Source organism: Dasypus novemcinctus, chromosome 19 (assembly GCF_030445035.2).
Source record: "Dasypus novemcinctus isolate mDasNov1 chromosome 19, mDasNov1.1.hap2, whole genome shotgun sequence".
NCBI classification, from domain to species: Eukaryota; Metazoa; Chordata; class Mammalia; order Cingulata; family Dasypodidae; genus Dasypus; species Dasypus novemcinctus.
The window spans coordinates 82,572,985-82,590,579 of record NC_080691.1 but is presented as its reverse complement, the minus strand read 5'-3'; the positions used below and the strand labels follow the sequence as shown (position 1 = coordinate 82,590,579).

Sequence of the window (17,595 nt, the reverse complement as noted above, 5' to 3'; positions counted from 1 at the left end):
AGTTAGTTTTTCTAGTTCCTTAAAGAAGGCTGTGTTGATTTTTATTGGGATTGCATTGAATGTGTAGATCAGTTTTGGTAGGATAGACATCGTAATAATATTCAGTCTTCCTATCCATGAACAAGGAATATTCTTCCATTTATTTAGGTCTTCTTTGATTTCTTTGAACAGTCTTGTATAGTTCTCGGTGTATAAGTTTTTTACCTCTTTAGTTAAATTTATTCCTAAGTATTTGATTTTTTTATTTACTATTGTGATCCTGATCTTGCTCATTATTGGTGTACAGAAATGCTACTGATTTTTGCGCATTGATCTTATAACTTGCGACTTTACTAAACTCATTTATGAGTTCTAGAAGCTTTGTTGTAGCTCTCTCAGGGTTTTCTATGTATAGGATCATGTCATCTGCAAATAGTGAAATTTTGACTTCTTCCTTTCCGATTTGAATGCCTTTTATATCTGGTTCTTGCTTCAGTGCTTGAGCAAGTACTTCTAAGAAAATGTTAAATAGGAGCGGAGACAATGGGCATCCTTGTCTTGTTCCTGAGTTTAGAGGGAAGGATTTTAGGATTTCTCCATTGTAAACAATGTTGGCTTTAGGTTTTTCGTATATACTCTTTATCATGTTCAAAAAATTTCCTTGTATTCCAATCTTTTGGAGTGTTTTTATCAAGAAAGGGTGCTGTATCTTGTCAAATGCTTTTTCTGCATCTATAGATATAATCATGTGATTTTTTTTCCTTCAATCTGTTTATATGGTGTATTACGTTGATTGATTTTCTTATGTTGAACCATCCTTGCATACCCGGAATGAATCCCATTTGGTCATGGTGTATAATTCGTTTAATGTGTTGTTGGATACGATTAGCAAGTATTTTGTTAAGTATTTTTGCATCTAGGTTCATTAGAGAAATTGGTCTGTAATTTTCCTTTCTTGTGGTGTCTTTGTTTGGCTTTGGTACTAGGGTAATGTTGGCGTCATAGAAGGAGTTCGGCAATGTTCCTTCTGTTTCGATTTTTTGGAATAGTTTCAGCAGGATTGGTGTTAGTTCTTTCCGGAATGTTTTGTAGAATTCACCTGTGAAGCCGTTTGGCCCTGGGCTCTTCTTAGTTGGGAGATTTTTAATGACTGATTCTATCTCTCTGCTTGTGATTGGTTTGTTAAGATCATCAATTTCTTTCGTCAATATGGGTTGCTTATGTGTTTCTAGGAATTTGTCCATTTCCTCTAAATTGTTATTTTTGTTGGAATATAGTTTTTCAAAGTATCCTCTTATGATAGTCTTTATTTCTGTGGGGTCAGTGGTGATATCGCCTTTCTCATTTCTTATTTTGTGTATTTGCATCTTCTCTCTTTTTTTCTTTGTTAGTCTCGCTAAAGGTTTGTCAATTTTGTTGATCTTCTCAAAAAACCAGCTCTTGGTCTTGTTTATCTTTTCAAGTGCTTTCTTATTTTCTATTTCAATTAGTTCTGCTCTTATCTTTGTTATTTCCTTCCTTCTTCTTCCTGTTGGGTTACTTTGTTGTTGTTTTTCTAATTCCTTCAAATGTGCAGTTCTTCAATTTTTGCTCTTTCTTCTTTTTTGATATATGAATTTATGGCTATAAATTTCCCTCTCAGTACTGCTTTTGCTGCATCCCATAAATTTTAGTATGTTGTGTTATCATTATCATTTGTTTCAAGGTAGTCATTGATTTCTTTTGAGATTTCCGCTTTGACCCACCATTTTTCTAAGATTGTGCTGTTTAATTTCCACATCGTGGTGTGAAACCTGGGCCTCTGTCCCTTGCAAATTTCCAGCTTGACTCCACTGTGGTCAGAGATATTGTTTTGTATGATTTCAATCTTTCTGAATTCATTAAGCTTTTCTTTGTGGCCTAGCATATGGTCTATCTTGGAGAATGACCCATGTGCTCTTGAGAAAAATGTATATCCTGCTGTGTTTGGGTGTAATGATCTATATATGTCTATTAGATCCAGCTCCTCTAATATACTGTTCAAGTGTTTTGTTTCTTTAGTGATTCTCTTTTGTGATGTTCTGTCCAAGGTAGATAGTGGTGTATTAAAATCCCCCACTATAATTGTAGATGCATGTATTGTTTCACTTAGTTTTTCCAGCGTTTGCCTCACGTATTTAGAGGCACCCTTGTTAGGAGCATAAATATTTATGATTGTTCGATCTTGACAGATTTTCCATTTCACTAAAATGTAGTATCCTTTGTCTCTCACAATTGTTTCACATTTAAAGTCTATTTTGTCTGATATTAATATAGCTACTCCTGCCTTTTTTTGGTTACTGTTTGCTTGTATGATTATTTTCCAGCCACTCACTTTCAATCTCCATGCGTCTCTGGGTCTAAGATGTGTCTCTTGTAGACAGCATACGGATGGGTCATATTTCCTTATCCAGTGACCCAGTCTGAATCTTTTGATAGGTGAGTTTAATCCATTGACATTCAGTTTTATTACTTTCAAGGAATTATTTGTGCTAGCCATATTTTGATTGGATTTGTGTTTGTCATATTTTGTTTGTATTTTTTTTTCTTCTATTTTTGTCTTTTTTTGTTGCTCTTATACTCTCCTCCAACTCTGCCTGTCCTGTTTTTTCCTTTCTTCCTGCAGAACTCCCTTTAGAATTTCTTGAAGGGGAGATTTCTTGTTGGTATACTCTTTCAGTTTCTGTTTATCTGTGAATATTTTGAACTCTCCATCATGTTTGAATGCTAGTTTAGCGGGATAGAGTATTCTTGGTTGGAAATTTTTTTCCTTTAGTACCTTGACTATATCATACCACTGCCTTCTTGCCTCCATTGTTTCAGATGAGAAATCAGCACATAATCTTATGTAGCTTCCCTTATATGTGATGGTTTTCTTTTCTCTTGCTGCTTTTAGGATTTTCTCTTTGTCTTGAGCATTGGATAATTTGAGAAGTATATGTCTTGGGGTGGGCCTGTTGGGGTTTATGACTAGTGGAGTGCACTGTGCTTCTTGGATATGTACATCTGTCTTTCAGTAGATTTGGGAAGTTTTCAGCCATTATTTCCTGCAACACTCCTTCTGACCCTTTTCCCTTCTCTTCTCCTTCTGGAATGCCTATAATACGTATGTTTGAGCGTTTTGCATTGTCATTCAGGTCCGTAAGTCCTAGCTGGATTTTTTCTATCTTTTTATCGACCCCTTCTGCTATCTGTTTGATTTCTGATGTACTGTCTTCCACATCACTAATTCTCTGCTCTGCCTCTTCTAGTCTGCTGATATTTGCTGCAAGTGTATTTTTGATTTCTTGAACTGTGGTGCTCATTCCCATCATATCTGTTATCTTTTTGTGTATGTCTGCAATTTCCCCTCAGAGTGTTATCTTCATGTTGTTAACCTCTTTCATTACTTCATCAAATTTGTCGGTGATAAATGTTCTGAAATCTTTCATTGCTTGAGCAAAGTTCTGCTCCCCTTCCTGATTTTTAGTTTGTTGATTGGATTCAGCCATGTTTTCCTGATTGCTGGTTTGGTTTGTAGGTTTTTGTTGTTGTCTGGTCATCATTTTATCTTGACGGGTTTAATCAGTTCCTTAGCTTCTTTGTCTACTCTTGGAGATTAATTAGCTGTTGTTTTTGCGTAAGTGTTATATCTTCTCTTTGTCACTTTGTTCTTCTTATTCTAATTTCTTGTTGCTGGTTAAGTTCACTTTAAAGGAAAGTATTAGTGCCGGGGGAAAGGTAATTGTGTAAGCAAGGAAAAAGTGTAAAGTAGTATTGGTGATATATGGTAACAAAGCAAGAATATGAGATCTGGGAGGATGGAGGTTAGATTCATGTAAAATTGTGTAGAGTTATAGCAGTAGGTAGAGTACCTATTATGAGGTAGCTAACTGAATATGGGAGGAATATGGTATGAGCTAAAAAGCTATTGCTTTCGTGAGAGAGGGAAAGAGAAAAGAAAGGTGATAGTTTCAAGAGTGGATAACAGACAGAAAACAAAGCAAGAGTATTAGGAATTAAGAGTTAGATACTTTGTGGATCAAAGAAAGGGAGATGAGAGGTGGAATATAGGAGAGACAGTAGATGATGGCGGATATCAAGATGTAGGGGAAGGGGGATAGTATAAGTAGCCTAAATCAGTTCACATAGAAATGAGGCAGTGAACCATTGTCTATGAGGTGCAGAGGTGCCCAAAGATGTACTTACCAAATCCAATGGATGTGTCATGATCATGGGAACGAGTGTTGTTGGGGGGGGAGAGGGGGGGGGTGGGGGGGTGGGGTTGAGTGGGACCTCACATATATATTTTTAATGTAATATTATTACAAAGTCAATAAAAAATAAAAAAAAAAAAAAAAAAAGAAATGAGGCAGTGGAGGATGAGAAAATCCAGCAAATGTGAGGTGTTCCCTGCAGCACCTATTGTATAATTGAGTTAAAATAAAATAAGTAGAAAATGAGGGACAAGAGGGAGAGCGAAAACAAAAAAAGAAAGAACAAAAAATGAAGAGAGAGAGAAAAAGAAAAGAAGATAAGAAAGGAAAAAAGAAAAAGGGGGGTGGGCAAAGGGTGGGGAACAGGTAGTAGGAAGAAAAAAACAGATATACACGAACCACAATTGCAACACCAACTACAACAACAACAACAAAAAAAAAACCTAAATAACTGAATAAAAAAAAGACTTTGGGGAATACGCTGGGAGAAAAGACTAGGGGATAATGCAATATTAGCACTCAAGACATTAAAAAAAGTAAAAAATAAGATAAAATGAAAATAGAAACAAAACAAAATGAAACGGTTAAGAAAAAATGCAAACATTGAAGTTAGGGCATTCAAGGACCTCAGATGGACCTCAGGGCGTGATGGATTCAGGGGTGGAAAGTCTGAGATATTGAAGACTCAAGAGGTGTGAGTCTGGGGTGTGGGCCACCAGAGTTTAGGGGACTCAGACCTGGCAACCTCTAATCTGGTCAACAGGAAGCCTGGGAGCCCCGCAGTGTAGCACAGCCCTCAGGATCCCCGCAGCTGGGTGCCAGCCCTATGGGGGAAGTCAGATCCGCAAACTCCATATTATGTCTGAGCCCTGCAATTCGCTTACTCACTAGGGTTTATTTATGTGGATATTTCGTCAATTCAGCTATCTAATTCCGTTTCAGATCGGCAGCCGGGCCTATGGGGGCGGGGCTCCAGGCGGAAGCGCTATTATTTGTGTCCGCAATCAAAAATTCCCCCCACTTCACAACAAAACACCGTCTGTCTCCCCAAATCGATCCGCAAAGGCGTCCCGTCCCATCAACCCCCCCAATAGCCCGCCCAGGACTCTCAAATTCCCCTGCTCCACAGAGCCACCAAAAAGCTCGGCAGAAGTGCGGGTTCCGCGGCTCCGCCCACCCCCAAGGAGGGAGCGGCCCGTGTGCAGGTCTCACCTCCGGGCAATAGAACCCAAATTATATCTTATAGACCAATCCTCTCCGTTACCTTCCCACCAAATCGATGTCCAGACACTTCCTGCCCTGCAAAAATCCAAAAAAAGCCTGGTCCCGGAGAATCTCCAGCGTCGCCCAGCTGCCTCTTCCCAGGAGAGACGGCAAGGCAAGCTCACTCAGCCACCATCTTGCCGGAAGTCTGTCCAAAACTGGCTTCCCCATCTGTTTGCTTGTTGCTTTTGCTCGTTGTCTGCTGGTTTCTTCTTTAGGAGGCACCAGGAACTGAATGCAGGACCTCCCAGGTGAGAGGTGGGCTCCCAGCTGCTTGAGCCACCTCCGCTCCCTGCTCATTAGGGTTTTTTAGTCCCCACCTGCTCATTGATTGCTTGTTGTCTTGCTTGTTGTTTTTTGCTCTTTTTTTTTTTTTAGGAGACACTAGGAACCGAGCCCAGGACCTCCCATGTGGGAGGGAGGCACCCAACTGCCTGAGCCACTTCCGCTCCTCTTAGGTTTCTTGCTAATGCCCTTGGAGACCGGCGCGTTTTCTTTTATTTTGAAGCCCGTTTTGCCTCTTCTTTCTTTGTCACTTGTGCTTTGCTGTAAAGTCGAGAAACCTGTTGCCTCCTGCCAGGTCCTGACGCTGTCTGCCTCGGTTTTCTCGTAAGCGTTTTGTAAACCAGCTCCTCCCTTTAGGCCTCTGGGCTGTTCTGAGTCGACTTGGCGCAGTGCAGGCCCATGCTCCCTCTCCGCCGCATGGTTCCCAGTTGTCCCAGCACCGTGTGTGGGAGACCCTCTTTCCTCCTCGCCGGGAGGCCTTGTCCGCCTCGTGGCAGGTCACGTGGCCGTGGCCATGGCCGTGCGCCTCACGCCTGGCCGCGGTTCTCTCCGCTGGCCTCGTGCTGTCGTCGGGCCTGGCCTGCGCTGCCTCTTCCAACAGTGGGAAGCGGGGGTCCTCCAGCTTCCCTCACCCACCAGGGGAGTTGTCTGTCCAGGACCCTGCAAAGCCTCGTGAATTTGAGCATCCGCTTTCCTGTTTCTGCAGAAAAGGCTCCTGGGATTTCCACAGGAATTGTTTTGAGCTTGTAGGTCATTTTCGGCAGTAAGGGCACCTGAACAGCAGGAGGTCCTCCCGTCCGTGCACGCGGGCGTCTTCTGTTTGTAGGTCCTGGCTTCCAGGGACGCTCCGTCGTTTCCAGCACGCCAGGCTTTCCCCTCCGTGGTTGAGTTTGTTCCGAGCATTGTACTCTTGGAGATGCTCTTGTAAATGGAACTGCTTTCTTGGTTTCGTCTTCGGGCTGTTTGTTACTGGTGTGTAGAGACTCAGCTCTCTGCGTGTTTATCTCTGCAGCCTCCCTGAATTCGTGTATTAGTTCTAGCAACTTCCTTGTGGATCGTTAGGACTGTCCGTGTGTGGGGTTTTGTACCCTGGGCCTGGGTGCTTTGACTTCTTCCTTTCCACTTGGGATGGCCTGTGGCTCGTCCCCTTGCCCGCCTGCCCTGGCAGAGGTTCCAGCGGGTGAACTCGCGTGGGGACGGGGCGGCCTGGCCTGGTCCCTGCTGTGGCCTTCACCCTCTCGCCTGTAGTTTGCTGTGGCCTTGAGAACGTGGGCGGCCCCTTGCCCTCAGGGCCTGGCCCCACGAAGCCTCCTGTGAGAGGGCCCCGGACCCCCTGCTGCCGCCGTGCGCCGCCTCCGGGCGCTGCCGCGGCACTTGCGTCACAGGGCCGTGTTGGTCTCTGCTGGCAGGAAGCGCCTTCAGGGAGGCACCTCGGGGCCCGGAACCACCTCCACCGCAGCCGAGCTCACCGTCGGGCTCGTCCCGGGCCTGTCGGGCAGGGGCTGAGTCGAAGGAGTGGGTGCCTCTGAAGGCCGAGCCTTCTTGGCCGTGCTCCCAGGGCGGGCCGACAGCCGCTCAGTCAGATGCCACCATCGCTGTACACAGCCACCTGCCGGGCGCCAAGCCCGTGGCGTCCAGCACGCTCGCCAGGGCGCGCAGCCATCACCTCCGTCGAGCTCAGGGCGTTTTCCTCACCCAGAGGAAGGCCCCGTGCCCTTGGGCTGCCGCTCCCCACTCGCCACAGCCCTGCCGCCCCCTGCCTGCTCCCTGGCTGCAGCGTCGCCATGCTGGGCATTCCCTGTACCTGGAGAGGGTCGCTGGCCCTCTCGTGGGCTGCCGCTCGCCGCTCGCCACAGCCCTGCCGCCCCCTGCCTGCTCCCTGGCTGCAGCGTCGCCATGCTGGGCATTCCCTGTACCTGGAGAGGGTCACTGGCCCTCTCGTGGGCTGCCGCTCGCCGCTCGCCGCTCGCCACAGCCCTGCCGCCCCCTGCCTGCTCCCTGGCTGCAGCGTCGCCGTGCTGGGCATTCCCTGTACCTGGAGAGGGTCGCTGGCCCTCTCGTGGGCTGCCGCTCGCCGCTCGCCACAGCCCTGCCGCCCCCTGCCTGCTCCCTGGCTGCAGCGTCGCCATGCTGGGCATTCCCTGTACCTGGAGAGGGTCGCTGGCCCTCTCGTGGGCTGCCGCTCGCCGCTCGCCACAGCCCTGCCGCCCCCTGCCTGCTCCCTGGCTGCAGCGTCGCCGTGCTGGGCATTCCCTGTACCTGGAGTGGGTCGCTGGCCCTCTCGTGGGCTCCCCCTGAGCACCGCGCTTCCAGGGCCCGTCCTCGTCAGGGCGCATCAGGGCCCCATGCTTTCCGTGCTGAGTAACAGTCCAGCGAGTAGGGGGCCACGCTTGTGGATGCGTCGCCTCTTGGGGGGCGGTCAGGTTGTCTCCACCTTGTGGTGATTAGGAATTATGCTGGAGGACACGTGCGTATGCGTTTTCACGTGGCTGTACCTTTTCATTTCTCCTGGCTGTGCACCCGCGGTGGAGTTGCTGGGTCTCCTGGTGACTCCAGGTTTCCTTTTGTGGGGACCCGCCAGCCTCCTTTGAGTGATGCACTGCTAAGGGTGGATCAGGGCCCCAGTTTCTCCTCAGCACTGGTGGTTTTTTGTTTTTTAAGGTTTATTTTATTTACTTATTTCTCCCCACCCCCTCTTTGTTTACATTTGCTATGTCTGTTGGCTGTGTGCTCATCTCCTTTTTAGGAGGCACCGGGAACTGAACCCGGGACCTCCCACATGGGAGGCAGGTACCTCATCACTTGAGCCACCTCCATTCCCTGCTTTGTTGTGTGTCTCATTATATTTTCCTCCTCGTGTCTCTTGTTGTGTCATCTTGTTGCATCAGCTTACTGTCTTGCTTGTCTTCTTTACGAGACACTGGAAGCCAAATCCAGGACCTCCTGTGTGGTAGGTGGGAACTCAAACACTTGAGCCACGCCCACTTGCCAGGCTGTGTTTATAACAGCTGTCGGTGCGTGTGAGTGAGGTGGTGTCCCTGGGATTTTGAGTTCTTACAGGTGCCAATAATAGTGGCCTCTTGTGCTGTGCGTTCTGGCCACATCAGATATCACCTTTGAATCATCCATTCAAGCCTTTTCTCCACTTTTCAATTGTTTTTTTCTTTTTTTTTTTTTACAAGACTTTTTATATGTATTTTTAAAATTTTAAGAACTATTTATTGAAGTATATCATTCATACATGAACATACATAAACAATAAGTGAGCAGTGTAAGTTGTGAACTTACACAGCAAACGTGCACCACAGCATACAGGGCTCCCGCGTGTCACCCACCACCGGCACCATTCGTTGTGAGCCATTTGTGGTAAGTTAGGAAAGAGATCGTCCAAGTAGCACTGCTAACTCCAGTCCGTACCCTGTGTGTCCTGTGTCCCCCCACCCTATTGTTTTTTTGTTTGTGAACTGTATGGTTTATCTAAAGTGCACCATCAGTGGCAGTTAGTATATTCACCGAGTTGTGCATTCATCACTTCAGTCGTATTAGAACATTTTTATCACTCCAAAAAATAAATCATCAAAAAACAAACCACTCGGGGAGCGGACGTGGCTCGCGTGGTTGAGCACCTGCCTCCGACATGGAAGGCCTCAAAAAAACAAAGGAGAAGCTAACACGGGGGGGGCCGACGTGGCTCAGTGGTTGAGTGCCAGCTTCCCACATAGAAGGTCGCAGGTTCAATCCCTGGCCTTGGTACCTCAAAAAACACCACCACTGTCCTATCCACGTGCCAGTGTTACTAAGCACGAACCCTGGGGTGTGCTCGCTCCATCTCCACTCATTTATGAACAACCTTTCACCAGTTCTGCACAGATTAAACCTCGCTTTCCATCCTCTAACCACATTCTCTTCTCTGGTGATTTTCTAGATATTAACTCTGCGTTTACTCATTATATTTATTTGCTGATAGCAAAGTTCTTTTATTTATTTTCATGGTGTCGGGGGTGGGGATTGAACCCAAGACCTTGTATGTGTGAAGCCGGTGCCCAGCCACTTAGCCACGTCAGCTCCCCCTGAGTTGTTTTTTTTTTCACTTGTTTGCTTGTTGTTTGGTTTTTTGGTTTGTTTTTTAGGAGGCACCGGGGACCTAACCCGGGACCTCCCGTGTGGGGAGCGGGAGCTCAACGGCTCGAGCCTGCCCCGCGCCCACGAGGCTTTCCTGTAGTTGTGACATGCTCCTCTTACCAGACATGCGACTTGCCAACCTTCCTCCCGGTGTGAGGGTTGTCCTCCGTTTCTCGACGGCGTCCTCTAGGCACGACCGTTTCCAGAGCTCCAGGTTTTCTCTTCCTGCTCCTGCCTTTGGTGTCCCGCCTAGATTAGTTCCCCTCTTTCCTTTCCACACAGGGAAGCTGGGGGGGAGAAGCTTGTTCTCGGGCACTTCCGGGCACAGGAGTGCCTGGCGCAGGTGCCTGCCGGCACAGAGTGCGCCCGGACAGCGGCAGCCGGGGCTGGGGACTGCGCGAGCCCCTGCACACGGGGACGGCCCCGCCCTCCCTTACCACCGTGCTGCCCGCCGAGCCCGGCCCCCGCGCCGCCGCCCCTCCCCAGACTCTGCCGCGGGCGGGCTGGGCCTGCTGGGGCGCCCCGGGCTGCCAGGGCCCTGCGGGAGCCGCGGTGGGCGCTGTGGGGACTTGGGCCCCGGGCCTTCCTGCGCCCTGTGCTGACGTGCACGGCTCGTCCCGTGTGCGCTTGCGCTGGAGGCACCGACACTCTTTCCTTTTTTTTAAAATAGAATTGAGAGAAAAATCGCAACAATCTCCTTAGAGAGCAAATCTCCCCCGAAGAGCTTGGAGAACGGTGAGTGACAAGGGGGCTGCCTGCCCGGGGGCTCCCGGGGGCCTGTGGGGCCCCCCCACGTGGACCCCAGCACCGGGCCCCGCCTGTCCCTGTGGCCTTGAAGCCCCCGCGCCCTGGGGCCGGGCCTCACGCCTTCCGGGAGCCTGGTGGGCTTCGGGGGCCGCGTCCCCAGCCCCGTCGTGCCATCCACGTTCCACGGCCACGGGTCACCCAGGCACCCGGCCTGGTTAGGGGCCTCGGTCCCCTCACACGCTGCCGCCTCCTCCATGCTGCTCTCTGGCCTCGAGGGCAGCCCGGGGTCCCCTGTGCTCGCGTGGAAAGGCGGGTCCTCTGAGGCCTCCCGCCCTCCTTCGAGACCCCCACATGGGCGGCCGTGGGGAAGGAACGGGCGGCAGCGCAGGCCTGCAGGGCGGCCCCAGGAGGCCTCACGGGCACTGCCCTTCCCCCGGGCAGGAGGCGGCCTGGCGGGCAGGAAGCTGGCGCCCGCCAGCGAGCCGGCCAGCGGCAGCAAGTGGAAGTCCACCTTCTCGCCCATCTCTGACCTCGGCCTTGCCAAGTCCGACAGCCCCCTGCAGGCGGGCTCCGCCCTGAGCCAGGGCTCCTTGTTTGCCTTCCGGCCCGCCCTGGAGGACCCCGGCTCCACCGAAGCCAAGACGGCCACGCACCCCAGGAAGGGCTTTGCCGGCACACTGGCGGGGCCCGACGCACTCAGCCCCAGCGCCAACCCTCCCAGCGGCTTCCCCTTCGCTGCTGGTCTGGCAGCAGAGCCGGGTTTCCACGGCTGCCACGACGGTGCTTCTCTGCCCCACAAGGGCCCCGAGGCGGCCGGGCCTGGCGCCCCGCCGAGCTTCCCCCCGCAGCGCGCCAAGGACGGGGGCGCCCCGGAGGCCAACCCCTTCCTGCACAAGCGGCAGCTGGACGGACTGGGCGGCGGCAAGGGGGATGGCGAGCTCGGGCTGCCCCCGGGCGCGCCCCCGGAGAAGGCCTCCCTGCCGCACGGCGGCAAGGCGGGCAGGGCCCGGGACCGCGAGCTGGACTTCAAGAACGGCCACAACCTCTTCATTTCCGCCGCCGCCGTGCCCGCCGGGGGCCTCCTCAGCGGCCCTGGCCTCGCCACGGTGGCGTCCTCCGTGGGCAGTGCAGCCCCCTCCGCCCAGGCTCACCGCCCCTTCCTCGGCACCTTCGCCCCCGCGGCGCCCCTGGCGCTGGGCCCCGTGTCGCTGCAGGCCAACCTCGGCTCGGTGGCCGGCTCGTCCATGCTGCAGTCGCTCTTCAGCTCCGTGCCGGCCGCCGCGGGCCTGGTGCACGCGTCCTCCGCCGCCACCAGACTGACCAACTCGCACGCCATGGGCACCTTCCCCTCCGGGGTGTCGGGCGGGGCCGTTGGAGGTAGGCAGACTGCGCGGCCCCGGGCCCCAGGGGAGGCGGCCGACCCCGCGGCCGGGGAGCAGTGCACGCTCACACATTCCCTTCCAGGGCGCCCTGTGGTGCGTGGGCCAGCCGCTCACTCCCGCCAGGCCATGCGCCGCGGCTGCCCCGTCGAGGAGCTCCGCGGGCTGCGGGCCCAGCCAGCCTGGGCTCACCGGATGTAACGTACCCTCTTGTTTACAGAAAACCCTGGGGTCCAAGACCGGGGTGTGAAACTGGGGCTGTCCCCCCGGGAGGTCGTCCAAGAGCGACCCCCGCCCTTGGGCCCAGGCCCGGGCGCTGGCTGGGGGCACACAAGGCCCTGCGAGCCCCTCCGCCGCCGGCTGTGGGACGCGGCTGAGGCAGGAGGCACGCAGGAGACAGGCTTGGTCGGGGGGCCGGGGGGAGCCTGGTGCAAGGAACCATGCCCGGGGCCACGGCCGGGCTGTGCCACCAGGGCTGCCCCTCCTTCCGGGGCGCCGCCTCGGGCCCGGCCCAGGGGCCCGGCCACACCCACAGGTAAGTGCCCGGCCTGGCCGCGGGAGCCACCGCCACCGCTGCTGCCTGCTGCCCACCTGCCCTGCGACGGGCGGGCCGCTCCTGCTTCGCCCGCTGCGTGCGCTGCCGCGTGCCCGCTGCTGAAGCTCGTTTCTCTCCTGTTTGCAGGTGCCTTTAACCACGCGGTGCCTGCTGCCTCTGCTCATCCGCTGGGAGCCCGTTGCGGCAGCTCTGCTGTCTGTAGCGGCGCCTTGCCTCGCTTAAGCCCGCTGCCGGCGGCCGCCAGCCCCGCCGCCTCTTCCTTTCAGGCCCCTTCCTCTGCGGAGCCGCGGCTGCCCCCGCGCCCCCCGCTTCCTCCTCCTCAGCACCTCCCCCGAGCTGCGGTGCCGCCCGCCCTCCACGCCCCCCCTCCTAACGCCGCCTTGCCTCCCCCGCCTCCGCTGCGCGCGCCTAACTCCGAGCCCGTGCTTCTGCAGAGCCTCGCGCCCGTCCCCGCTAACCACGCGCTCGCGCCCCCGGCCGCTGCCGCCTCGCTGCCGCCCGCTAACGCCTCTTTGTCTGTCAAGCTGGCCTCCCTGCCTGCCAAGGGCTCCCGGCCCTCCTTCACGGTCCACCACCAGCCTCTGCCCCGGCTGGCCCTGGCGCCGGCCGCGCCCGGGATGCCGCCGGCCAGCGCCGCGGGGCCGCCCGCCGTGTGGGTTTCCCTGGGCATGCCGCCTTCCTATGCCTCGCACCTTTCGGGGGTTAAGCCGCGATAAAGACCTTGCTTAGCTAGCAGTGCGTGTCTCGTAAGGTAAGGCCGGAGCCGATGAGGGGGCCATGCGGGAACTGCCTTCTTCCACGGGGCAGCTAGGCCCCGCAGCGGCCTCTGCAGCGGCTGGCACGGGGGCCTCTTGCGCCTCGGCCGGTCTGGAGAGGCTCAGAGGGGAAGCAGGCCCAGGGCGGCACGGGGCGCCTCTGTGCACGAGGCAGGACTGCAGCACCAGCCTCTGTGCTCCCGGCACGGCGGGGCCAGCGGGGGGCAGGAGAGGGCCGAGGCCGCCGCCCCCGCTGACCGCCACGTCCCCGAGGACTCCCGCCAACCAGGGCCCCTGGGTGTCCTGTCACATCGGCCCTGTGGGAGGGGTTCGTGGTGGGTGGGCGACGCAGGGCTGTTCTGCAACGGCCTCTGCTCCGTCCTCACCTGCCCCAGTGGCCAGCTCAGGCGCGGACCAGGCGAGCTGGGCAGGCGAGCTGGGCAGGTGGGGCACGTCCTGGGTGCCCCGAGGCTTAGAGGGGGAGCCCACGTCCCAGGTGCGCCCCGCTCTGCCGCTGAAATGCATTTGGGGCTCCAGGTACAGAGCTGGCCATCTGGACGGAGTTGTCCCTCAGCGCTGGGCAGGCCCTGCAGTGGGTTCCAGGGGTGCAGAGAGGAGCAGGGGCGAGTGGGGGGTGCAGGCGGCTCTGCACCAGGAGCCTCCGCCCAGCGGCGTCACCTCACGGCTGGCACGGCCTGCATTCCAGCCTCTAACCCTGGCGCGGGCCCCAAGTCACCATCGTCCCTCCGCTGTGCCCTCCTGGGACTCTGCTCCGTGTGGTGACTTCTAGACCAGCGTAGGCAGCTGTCCCCTTTGGGGCAGGAGGGGGACGGGAGAGACAGAAGGCTCGGTGGGAGGGAGGCTGCACCCGCCCTGCAGGACCCAAGGAGACCCGCCTGGGCCTGCAGTCATGGCCCTGGGATGAGGGGCCCGGTAGGGCCCGCCCGGCCCCATAGGGCAGGGGGCCTGTGGCCGCCTCTCCAGCGGGTGTAGGCCTCGTGCCAGCGTGGCTGCTGGGTGCAAGCTGGAGAGAGGCCCCCCAAGGCCGGGGTGGACGTGCTGCAGTCCCGTTGAGACGCGCTAGCGAGCGGGGCGGCCTTCGCTGGAGGACGTGTGCAGTCAGAAGGGCTGGCTTCCTCGGGGTGCCCCGCGTGCCCCGCGGGGGACCTGTGCACGCCGCCCGGGCACACCCGGCCCATCTTAGGAGCCACCCACGCTCGACGGCGTGCTGCCTGGCTGTGCCCCAGCCACTGCCACCCCCAGCGTCGCCACCCGTTAGCGGGGCTGCCCGTGGCAGCGGGAGCAGCGACAGCCATGGGGACCGGGAGCGGCGCGGTCATGCACCACCCTCCCCACCTTGGCTCCTGGAGGCTCGGGCCATGGGCCAGGGCCTCTGGCACGGTCACCCTGCCCCGCGCGGCCCCCCTCTACGGGTGGGCGGGGCCGGCTGCGGAAGCCCAGCCCCTCAGGCAAGGCGGGGTGTGGTGGCCCACACTGACCACCACCCTCTCCCGTGTGCCCCCAGGTATCTAGACCTTCTACCTCAACCGCGTGACCTATGCAAGGACGGGGTGTGTGGACCAACGCGTGCCGCCGCCCGGCAGTGCTCGCCCGGCCCCGGGGCCGCCGCTGACGACTGGACGGCAGGAGCCACCGCCACGCCGAGGAGCGCGCTCCGCTGCAGCCCGAGCCGCGCCCGGCCGGAGGAGCTGCCCCGCGCGGCTCCAGTTTGTACCGTTGATAGTTTAGATAAAGTATTTATCGTTTTCTAAAAAGTAAAAACAATTTTGACTTATTTTATTCCATCTAAGTCGTGAAAGACAACTTATTCAGAAACAGAAGCGTCCCCGCACGAGCAGACCACGCGAGGACGTCCCTCGGAGGACTGGCCGCGCGGCGCCCAGCCCGGCCGCGGTGCTATCGTCGTCAGGCCGCGCCTGCCGCACGCTCCCTTGGTGCTGACCGTGGAGGGTGACCCACACCAAGCCCGTCCCGAAACGCCCGCCGCCTCCATCCCAGCCGCCTCCATCCCAGCCGCCTCACATACCAAAGGCCCCCGTCCCGGAGGAGGGCGGCGCGCCTGCCGAGCCCCGCGCCCCGGGCAGGGTCCTTGGGCCCAGCTGCTCCCCCGCGCATCCTGGCCGGCGCCGTCACTGTGAACGTCGCCTGCGAGACTCCGCCGGAAGCCTGTGCGGGGCGGGGCGGGCGGGGAGCTGAGGCTGCACCTGCGAGGAGGGCGGCGCGGCCAGTGCGTGGCGGCGTGTTTCTTTGCTCTCACTAGGTTCTGCCGCTGTCCACCCACACGCGATGCGCGTGGCATGCTCAGCAGGTGCGCGGGGCCCTGGTGTTTCTGTACAAAAGAGAGTCACACTGATGCGTGACAGTATTTTATAGAGAAGGGATGGAAATTTATAAATGTCATAGACTCTATTTCACTTATTTTTAGATTGTACGATGCACAGTAAACCTACAAAAATCTAAAACAAAGGAAGGTGAGGGAGGGAGAAACCCTTTTTATTTATTAAAGTGCACAGAAACGGCTTGTGGCCCGCGGCACGCAGGAGCCGCCAGCAGCGTCCCCCCGGCTCCTAGCAGGCCCCTCCCACCCCCGCCCCCGCCGAGTCGCCCATGTGGGCCGCACCTACCCCTCCATCCCGCTTACCCCACCCCAGCAGCCGCGAAGTGCTTGGACAGGAGCGCGTCGCCACACGTCGACGGGCCAGGGCGCGCCTTACAAAGGCAAGGGGGCTGTCCCGGATCCTTCTAGAAGCCGCCGACAAGGTCCTCAGGTCCCCAGAGTGTGGCGGCTTGCCCACGCTCTCTGGCCCAGGGGTTGTCCTAGCGGCCGTGCTGGTGCTATCCAGAGGACACATCCCTGCACGCTGGGTGCCCCCTGTGGAGGGGCCGCGGCGCCTTCCCCCACCCAGGCTCAAATCTGCTGCTCGTGCAGCAGCCCTAAGCTCTCACCCCGCGCTCCGCCCAGGCGTGCACTCCAGGCCCTCAGCTGCCCGCCGTCCCCCCACCTGTGCCCGACGCCCGCCAGCCAGCCCTGCCGCCACCTCATTGCCAGGAGGGGCCCTAGAGCATGGCCTTCCCGGCAGAGGATGCCCCCCCATCCTGGGCCCTGCTGCGGCCTTGTGCCCGCCCTGGGTCTGGAAGTACCCAGCCTGCCCCCACTGCCAGCCCCGACGATGGTGCCCACCACCCTCAGCCGCCCCCTCCGCGTCGGTGCTCGGCCCTGGGTGCTGGGCCTCCCTCAGGCGGTCCCAGGCTCGCTGAACGCTGCAGGCTCGGGCCCTGCCGCCCGCAGAGCTCGGGGGCCCAGCCTGAGACGCCTCCCGCAGCCGCCAGCCCCCTCCCCACACCCTAGCGAGCCCCCTGCATCGCCCCCCACCCCGAGACTAAGCGCCCAAGGACTCGAGCACGGGAATACAGAATCGCTCATTCAGGACACGCGGCTGCTGCCTGCCTGGGCTGGCGCTGCACTTAGCAGTGCCGCGGCGCCGCTTGGCACGCCAGCAGGTAGCACGAGCTGCTGCTCCAAGGCTGGCTGCCGGCTGGCGTCCCCAGCAGCCCCCCGCGCCCCGGGACTGCCCGCTGTGCCTGCTTGTCCCCCTCCAAGGTGAGCCACTGAGACTCGCCCACGTAGAGGCGGCAGCTCGGGGGACGTGGTGCCGCCGGCCACGGGCAGCTCTCAGGGAAAGCCAGGGGGTCAGGGAATGCCAGGCGTCGGCAGTCAGCGGCTCCTGCTCAGGAATCTGTCGAACCAACACCGAGCGTGCTGCGCTGGGCACGGGGGGTGGGGGCACCGCGTGGAAGCCCATGGCCCACCGGGACTCCTGCCACCTGCGTGTCCACACCTCTGCTTGCGGGGGAGGTGGCGGTGCCCAGCGACGCAAACGTTGCCGCCTCGCCCCCCCCAGCCCGCACCACTCTCCTTATGGACGGCCGGGCCCCACGCCCCCACAGCGACAATTTGCGTGTCTTCACATCCCAAAGCCTGTATCCTAGTCACGGGCGTCACTCCGAGCCGTCCCTGGGGGGCCACGCGGTTAACCCCCTTCCTACTGGAATCCCGCTGCCTTCCCCTCCCCCAGACGCTATAATAAACATGTTTCGCTCGGCTGTCGTTCAACAGTGCCGCTTCCTCTCTGCAGTGACCGTCGGCCCCACGCGGGGTGGCCACACCCTGTCACGTCCCCTTTACGGGGCACCCCTCAAAAAAAAGGGGTTCACTTGGGGAAAGACGAACATGTGCATCAATGCTACAAAAGCATCACGAGGGGGTCCCCTCT

At 57.0% G+C, this 17,595-nt stretch overlaps 1 protein-coding gene across 8 annotated transcripts in view; it reads left to right on the top strand.

Annotated features, from left to right (window-relative positions):
* The window catches only part of DOT1L (DOT1 like histone lysine methyltransferase), a 79,885-nt gene extending 62,450 nt beyond the window's left edge, over positions 1-17,435 (top strand). For 5 of the 8 annotated variants that reach the window (XM_071210009.1, XM_058282135.1, XM_058282137.1 and 2 more), the window contains 3 exons: positions 10,534-10,598; positions 11,052-11,987; positions 12,672-17,435. In XM_071210009.1, coding sequence (XP_071066110.1) covers positions 10,534-10,598; positions 11,052-11,987; positions 12,672-13,261 — 1,591 coding nt within the window. In that variant the 3' untranslated portion in view covers positions 13,262-17,435. Of the gene's footprint in view, positions 1-10,533; positions 10,599-11,051; positions 11,988-12,074 lie in introns of all 8 variants that reach the window. The other 3 variants (XM_058282136.1, XM_058282139.1, XM_058282138.2) reach the window with 3 other exon arrangements.
* The last annotated feature ends 160 nt before the right edge of the window (positions 17,436-17,595 follow it).